The following is an 8682-nucleotide window of genomic DNA, read 5'->3' on the forward strand; positions in this document are numbered from 1 at the left end:
TCAATCTCAGCTTTCCACTGTGATGGGTCTAATTCCTCATGGACATTAAAGACCATTTAGATCGCCACCATGGTTTGAACCAGGGCTCTACAGAGATAAATACCTGATAGCTTCAGCTAAAGGATTGGATCCTGTAACTATAATTTGTTACTGCAACAGTCTTGGCATCAGGAAGCAGCAGTTACGTGTCCTTGTAGGACTGTGAGCCTCTGCTGCCAACATAAAGGAAAACTGTCACCTATAGCCACAAAAGCACCTAAGTAAAGGTCAAATTTAGCAGTCCCAGGGGCTGCAAGGATGCTTGAATCCTGCTGTGGCAAGGTCTCCAATGCAGCTTCACACTGCCCAGCACCTTTTCATCCTCTCACCTAGGTCAGCATCAAAGCCACTGGCATCATCAGGCCATCATCAGGGGGTGGCTGGAGCGTCTTCAGTGGCTTCTACTGCCCTTCCTCATACAAAGATGAGGGGTATGTCCACATGCTGCATGGCCACTGTCTCAAGGGGAAGCTCTGGGTGGGAAGGGGATGCAGTTGAAGCCCTGTGGTCATCTGTTGGTGTGCTGCAGGATGGTCACACAGCCGTGGTAACTGGTACAGCGCTGCAGCGGCGGCTGCTGCTCCACGCTGCCCATCGCCGGGTCGAAAGTGAATGCCTTGTCCGTGCCTTCCCCATTCTCATCCCGGCCACCCAGGATGTAGATCTTTCCTCCACACACCGTCAGGCCACAGCTCTCCTGGAAAGCAGAAGGAAAGCCCGAGAGATAAGGAGTAAGCCTCAAGCTTTAGGTGGTGGGGTTAAGTCATTGCAGTGGGCTCAAATCTCACCTACCCAGAAGAGGGAAGGGAAAGGGAAATGGGAAAGGAAGGGGAAAGGAAGGGGAAAGGAAGGGGAAAGGAAGGGGAAAGGAAGGGGAAAGGAAGGGGAAAGGAAGGGGAAAGGAAGGGGAAAGGAAGGGGAAAGGAAGGGGAAAGGAAGGGGAAAGGAAGGGGAAAGGAAGGGGAAAGGAAGGGGAAAGGGGAAAAGGGAAGGATAAGTGTTGTTTGGCTCTTGGGGTGCTGCAATCCTACTGTTTCAACTAGGGTTCAGGTATTTGACATTCCTCGAGACAGTGATGGGAGCACTGCTGTTTCTGGCAGCCCCCCAGGAACAGCACAGACTCATAAGCACAGCAAGAGCCCAGAGAAGCATCCATCACTTCCACATCAAAGCCACTTACAGGGGTGCACCCCATCACTGCTCTTCACTGTGCCACAGTTCACATGGCAGCACGGCCTTGGAGATCCATGTTTAGTGCCAACCATGATGACACTAAAACAAGATATACAACCACCGTGAGTGTGTGTTCAGTCCATGGACCAGACTAGAGCCAGTATAACCCTGAAACACATAGTGTGGTCCTCAGCACCAATAGTTTCACCTACAGATACACTCATCTAGAATTAATAGCTAGTGTAGACCCAGCCTCAGGAAGAAACCTTGGGTTTGCTGTAGAAGAGACCTCCTCCAAGCAGTATGGACACTGATGGTGAATACATCGGGAATCCATATTCAAATATGCTTGAATTGCTCTGTACATTCACATGTTCAGAGCCAAACCCACAATGTATTTTCCTTGCCTTCAATCTCAGCAAAGCCCAAATGGCTGCTATTGAGTATAGAGAGGGAAGGCTTAGAGCTTCTTTCCTGATCTTCTTCCTTACCAAAGGCCCAGGGAGGGTGGCCACTTCTCTCCAGCTGTCTTTCCTTGGGTCATAGCTGAAGATTTTGCTGAGGAGTCCACCCACAACATAAATGATGTTGTCCAAGCAGACGGCGCTGATGCACCTCTGGTAGAAAGGGGTGGGAGACAAGAGCGTCCACTTGTTGTCCTCTGGGTTGTAACACTGGACCTGGAAGGAGAAACACAGCTATGGGAACCTGAATTTATCACTTCTCCCTGCTCGGATGAAGCTGCTATTCACTAGGACAACAGGGCATAGGGACAGAAACATGGATGGGAGCTTCAGCACCCAGAGAGCAAAGGGATGAGGGGTTCTAGCATTGCTTCTTGCGTCCCAGACAAATATAAGCCCCTAGAGTGGCTGTTCTCAACCCAGACTGCACATGGGGAAGTGTTCAGAGATGGAGCTGAGAGGCACTTCCTGCAGCTCAGGAGACCAGAAGCATCATGTGTGGCTTGCAGAGGTCTCCTCCAGGAAGTTACTATTGTTGCTGCTTATCTGAATGGATGTCCACACTGTTGGAGGTTTGTTCTATGGTGACTGAGGGCTAACCAGGCTCTACTGAAACCATGCCTAATATACTGTAACTCCTGACACCTTCCCTCTCTGGTCCGTAAGTCTCATTTGCTTCCATTTAAATGCATGACTTCCCATCTTATTATAAGGGAGATTTCATTAATCTTCCAAAAAAGGTGTCCTTGTGGGTTAAAGACAGCCCCATTCCCTCCACAGTCCCTGGCAAACCTTCTTCTTCATGTCCCCATCCATCCTTGATGCCCCAGCAATACCTTGTCAGTGTTAGCAGTATCATCCACAGCACCTCCCAGCACATAGAGCTTGTTGAGGCAGGAGACCACAGCCGCTGAGCTCACGGCCTGAGGCAGCGGGGCCAAGGTTGACCAAGTGTTGGAGAAGGTGTCATAGCACTCCAGGCTGGAGAGGCGGTAAAAGCCATCAAAGCCTCCCACAGCATAGATCTGTCACAAGAGGAGCAAAGCAAGTGAATTAGAATCTCCTGGAGTCACCTACGGGGCTATGCTGTCAATGGTGTATGGGAGGAGAGACCAGGACTTGGCCAGAAAGATGAACATCAAGCCATGGGTTGGACTAAATGACTTTTAAAGGTTCTTTCCACCCCAAACCATTCTCTGATTCTATGAATTACCCCAAAGTGTATAGCTTTCACCCAAAGACTTAACACAGCTATCTGCAGAAGTCTTGCACCATGATAGATATTAACGCTACAACTTCCTTTGTGGCTACATCAGGTGGCAACACACGCAGAGTGACGTCTTCCTTATGTCCTAGTTGTTCTCCCATCAAATCCAACTCTAAATGACCCAGAAGACAAACACACACTGACAGCTTCCCATTGTACTGAGCAGCAGGAGAAGTTGGGGTGCTCCATGCGGCTTCTTCCCGGATTCAGGCCATCACTTACCTTGCCCTGAAGAGCTGCCATTTTGTGCCTCCATCGGCCTTTCTGTAGACAAGCGACCTTGATCCAGACGTTCAGCTGGGAGCTCAGCACCCAGACATCATTGCTGCTGATGTGTCCTCCTGAAAACAGAGGGATGGAGGGTTGGTGTGATCCCAAGGACAGCTCCATCACATCACTACACCACAATATTGCATAGGTCCTGCATGCAATGGAACAGCTTGGGCCAGAATGTGGTTATTGAATTATGGCCACGTAAAATGAGCTTCCAAAGAGAGATACTTTATGGACGTCAAGGCATTTGTTATGCTGCTCCATCCTTTATATAGAGCTCATCTGATAGGCATTATATTGTGAAGCAGGAGAGTGATGTTTTAGGAAGTTCTGTCTTGATGGCACACACCAAAACCAGCTCATTCCACGGCTAAATACCTTTGATAGATCCCCAACAGGAGGGAAAGGTTTTGTTCATACTGCCATCCTCCAACTCTAAGGTGATATTGTTCCTTTGGGTATAATCCAAACCACCTAAGGATAAACTTCACCGAGAAGTGGCTTTGCTCAAAAGCTGGATGCATGTGAATGAGTCTTAGTGAATAGACCTAAGGAGCAGCATCCAAGCAAAGGTGCAACCAGGAAAGGACCATTTGGTCCCGGGTGTCTCACCTGATATGTAAACATCATTCTTCAGTGTGCAGGCAGCAAACTCTGACTTGGTGTAGCCAGGCACGCTGGAAAGGGCTGTCCACTGCCTGCTTTTTGGGTGGTAGACGTCAGTGAAAGGCAGCTTCAGAAGCCCTTTCTTATCACAGCCCCCAATGACAATGATGACTTCTGACAGCTCCATGAACCTAGACCACGAAAGGCATGGATAAGTTTCTGGACCAGATCTTTCCATCATCCCTCCCATCCTATCCAGGACACTGGTAGCACAGATAGAGCAAGATCCTCTCCTGTATCAACTACTGATTTTCTGGGCAAATCATTTCACCACTGCATCTTCCCTTTTATCTGCATGACGAAATCAAAGGCTTAGGTAGGAAGAGGTCCAAACCGCATAGGGAAACAAAATGGGAATGACCTTTAAAAGCCCCTCATGAGATTGCCTCCTGCCACTCACCCTCCCCTTTCCAGCAGAATCCAACCTAGTAATCCTCAAGGCACAGCCACAGGCATGGCAAGCCATTCCTGGCATCCTGCCTGAGCAAGCTCTCTGCCCAGAGAGAGAAGTGCTTCCAAGAAATCTTAATCTCTCCGCAGCTCTAACAGCAGTGAGCAGAGAAGGCAGACATGAGAGGAAGGGAAATCCTGCCAAGTAGTAGGTGGCAAGAGAGGGACGGTTCTGCAGGAGAGGGGGGAGAAGAAGGAGGAGGGTGAAAGAGGATTTGAAAGACTTGGATCAATCCCCAGCTCTGCCCTGGTTTGTGCAGGTTGAGGCAATTCCCTTGAGACTAAAGCTGTGAAAGGAGGGAGGTAAAATGTGGATGCTGAGGGGTAGGATTTATCCACAGAGGGTTTAAGCTGTTTGCATCCTTAAGGATGCAGTGACCCTGTTGTTGAGCAATTCTGTATATAATAGAGTTGCAGAGTGGTTTGGGTTGGAAAGGTCCTTGTAGCTCATTCAGTTCCAACCCCCTGCCACAGGAAGGGACACCTTGCACTAGAGCAGCTTGCTCCGAGCCCCATCCAACCTTGCCTTGAGCTTGTTCTGGTATTAGGCACAGGGAACGTGTGTCGAACCACCTCTTCCACCTGCCAGAAACATGCTCTAAATGTCAGGTTAGGACTTCTGAGGTGCACTGGGGCAACCTCCATCCTTCTGCCTAGGATGCTCCACTGAGAGACATAAAACCCTGCACTCCTTGGGCTGAAGAGCAGGAGAGCACAGGAAACTGGCCCTGTAGCTCTGTGGTCCTGGGTGTCCTCTGGAAAATCATAGGAAGACTCACAAACCAGCTTGGTTTGATATGACAACCCACCCCAGAGCAGAGGTGTGCATCAGCACCCTTACCAAGCACATCATAAGGAACCTGCAGCACCGTGAAGAAACAACAGACACCTAAACTGTGGCTGGTCAAGTCCAAACTACACAGTCACTAAAAGGCACAGATTTCTACACACACTCAATGCTAGAAATCACTTTTTCTCTGCCTCCTCCACTTTACACTGGCAGCTGCCTTGGCCAGCATCTCTTTATCTTCTTGCTGCTCATCAATAAATCAATGCAAAGAACAATAGTTTGGGAATGTCTAGGACAGTAACTGATTTTGATCCCTGGACGTTAATTCCTGACCCTGCAGCAATGCCTTTGAGCGAGGCACCATGCTGATAGCCAGGAGGACTGAGGTGATCCGAGCCTTCCTGCAGCATGGAGAAGGTGGGAGAGAAACAAAAAGAGGTGAAATAAGGGCAGATCTGGGAATTCAAAACAGATCTCAACCCATTGTTGGCAGCAGATCAAGAGCTACAAATACCCTTTCCTATCCATAGTCTAGACAGGTACCTGGGGAACATCATTGCACACCCAGAGCAGTGTAACTAGAACACTTCTTGCCCCCCCAAAAAGTGTCACATGCATTATTATAATTCATAGGAATCCTTAAAGCGAGACAAACATCTCCAACGCCTTCATTTTGGAAGCAGGGAGACCAAACGAGAAGCAATCAGAGGAAAAAGAAGATAGCACAACCCAGGAAATCCCCTCAGACTTTAAGATCCATCAACTGAGGCCATGCTGGTTTAGGGAAGATGATGCTGAGTTTTACCTTCTGGGTCTTGATCGCACCGAGCTGACCTCATTCCCCAGGATGTAGTACTTGCGGGCCTCATGCAGTAGAGGAATGCAATCCTTAGAGTCCTGGATGAGCCCATCCATTTCCACCTTCTCCAGGAAGTAGGTGGGGTTGAGCAGGGGCAGACGTACATGTTCAAGGAGGTCCTTCAAGGCTCCCTTCCTGGCAGGTACATCATGCCGTACCCAGCGCATGACTGCCTCAAAGACCACTTCCTCCTTGGGGACCACCAGCTCCTCATCGGACAGATACTCAACCAGCTCCTTCACATCCATCTCCAGGAACTCCTCATGGCACGACACCTCCACAAAACTCTCCAGCATGAACCTCTTGCTCTTCTCTGTCAGAGAAGCAATGGAGAATGAATCGGCAAACTTCATGATGCCCAAGCAATTGCATGGGTGAAGCTGGCCTTCGAGGAAGGTGACACAGGCATCTCTGAGCTTGGAGATCTGCAGCAAGTCAGACAGTTCCAAGATGCTTTCGACATTGTCCTCCTGAATGATGATGCTCCCCCCATACATATAATCGAGAAGGAGAGACATAGTGGAAGCGGGTATCTTCTGGATATTAATGATATCCTGGTGGCCTTCCCTGAGGTTGCCACCAAACATGGCCCTGAAGTAGGTGCTGTTGGCTGACAAAGTGGCACGGTGGCAGGGGAACTCTTGTCCATCAATTAATAGCACCACGTCGGTGAAGATGCCGCTCTGCCTGTAGGAGTTGAGTGTCTGGAGGATCTGCTCGGCATGGCAGGACCCACTGCAGAGCTTCATGTGCAGCTTTTCTTTGCTCGCGTCCCGCGTCACTTTCTCCAGGCTGCTTGTCCTGAAACTTGATTCTTCTTTCATCATTCGATGCATCCTGATGGGGAAGCAGTGAAGGAGACACAAGAACAAGGGCACTATTAAAACACCTGGCTGAGATGTCAGGTCAACCCGGTCCAGTAGAATGGATTGAATGGGGTTTGAACAGCCTGGTCTAGTGGAAGGTGTCCCTGCCCGTGGCAGGGGGTTGGAACTGGATGAGCTTTAAGCTCCCTTCCAACTCAAACCATTCTGTGATTCTATGATGTTCAACACCGAAATCCCAGACTGGTTTGTGTTGGAAAGGACCTTGAAGCCCATCCAGTTATAACCCCCTGCCACGGACAGGGACACCTTCCACTGGAGCAGCTTGCTCCAAGCCCCTGTGTCCAACCTGGCCTTGAACACTGCCAGGGATGGGGCAGCCACAGCTTCTCTGGGCACCCTGGGCCAGCACCTCAGCACCCTCACAGGGAAGAGCTTCTGCCTTAGATCCAACCTGAACTTCCCCTGCTTCAGTTTGAACCCGTTACCCCTTGTCCTGTCACTCCAGTCCCTGATGAAGAGTCCCTCTCCAGCATCCTTGTAGCCCCCTTCAGACACTGGAAGCTGCTCTGAGGTCTCCACGCAGCTTCTCTTCTCCAGGCTCAACAGCCCCAATGTTCTCAGCCTGGCTCCATACGGGAGGTGCTCTAGCATTTATTAATGTTGAAGGAGCACAGCAGTGCCACAGCTCATGTTCTAAAAGCATGACAGAGTCAGTGCCACTCACTAAGTGGGGTGCCAGTGAGGACCATCAGATCACATCTGATCACAGCTTCTACCACGGCCATGTAGGTTTTGAATTGCTTTTCTGAGGCTCTGTAACAGCAAAGAGACATTTAGGGGGTGCTCAGGCTCTGCTCTTAAGGACCCCTTAAGTCAGGCCCTAGAGCATCTCACCACGAGCCTCTGGCAGGATCATGAGTCCCCATTGGGGTGACAAGGTGCTGGACATCAATGGCTTCATGGTGTTCATACACTCCCGTGCAGGAAGGCAGGCAGCACAGCCCTTGAGGAGGATTACATTGAAGTTCTCATGAACTAAACCCCCCTCTTAGCTCTACTCCTTCATCTCTTTCCCTACACCTTGCATTTCCCATTGAGTCCTTGCATCTGACCACAGATGCCGAAGATGCTCAGACTGGCTCCAGAGGATGCCTCCTGTCTCTGTGTGGAACAAACATAGTCATAGAATCATAGAATAGTTTGGGTTGGAAAGGACCTTAAGATCATCCAGTTCCAGCCCCCCTGCCATGGGCAGGGACACCTGAGGATCTTCACCCCACCATACCGTTGTGCCTTCAGAATACCCCAGCAGTGGGAAAATACCTCTGCCCATGCCATAGGAATGCTGCAGAGACCTAAAGAGCAGTGAAGCAGAGTGACAAGCCCTAATGAGATATCTAAGGAATCCCATGGGAGTGGGTGAAGGCTGTAAACATCCCAAACTCTGCTGACGGATGCTCAGGCCTGTGTAAAGAAGGGACCAACTGATGGTTGGTTCAAAGTGCTTTAGAGAAGTTACAACAAAGGTAGGTCTCTAGAGATGCCTTGGCAAAGAGTGGGATGGACTCCACATTTCCTGACACACGCAGCTCCAACCAGGAAAGAAACAAACATTGTTGTCCCCACTTCTCTCCCTGATCCGCACACATTCCAATCCATCCGGTCACGCATAGCTCCATGCTGGGAAGAAACAGCTTAAGTTTACAAAGAGACATTCCCCTCTTCCCTCCCCAGTTAATCCAAACGCCTTTCCCCAGCTCACATCCCTCCAGCCTACCCATGAGAGAGATGATGCCAATGCCAACGAGTGGGTTTACCCCTTCACCATCACCCATACTCCTCTTTAGGACACCCTCTCCATCCAAGTAACACAC

At 49.9% G+C, this 8682-nt stretch overlaps 1 protein-coding gene across 1 annotated transcript; it reads right to left on the reverse strand.

The window, feature by feature from the left end:
• Positions 1–547: 547 nt before the first annotated feature.
• Positions 548–6817, reverse strand: KLHL35 (kelch like family member 35; the record flags this gene model as incomplete). The annotated part of the gene is made up of 6 exons (XM_080612544.1): positions 548–736; positions 1704–1892; positions 2513–2701; positions 3166–3284; positions 3829–4013; positions 5928–6817. The coding sequence occupies 6 exons, from the start codon at positions 6815–6817 to the stop codon at positions 548–550; spliced, it is 1761 nt and encodes a 586-aa protein (XP_080468670.1).
• Positions 6818–8682: the final 1865 nt, after the last annotated feature.

This window comes from Psittacula echo (assembly GCF_963264785.1).
Source record: "Psittacula echo genome assembly, chromosome: 3".
Lineage (NCBI taxonomy): Eukaryota > Metazoa > Chordata > Aves > Psittaciformes > Psittacidae > Psittacula > Psittacula echo.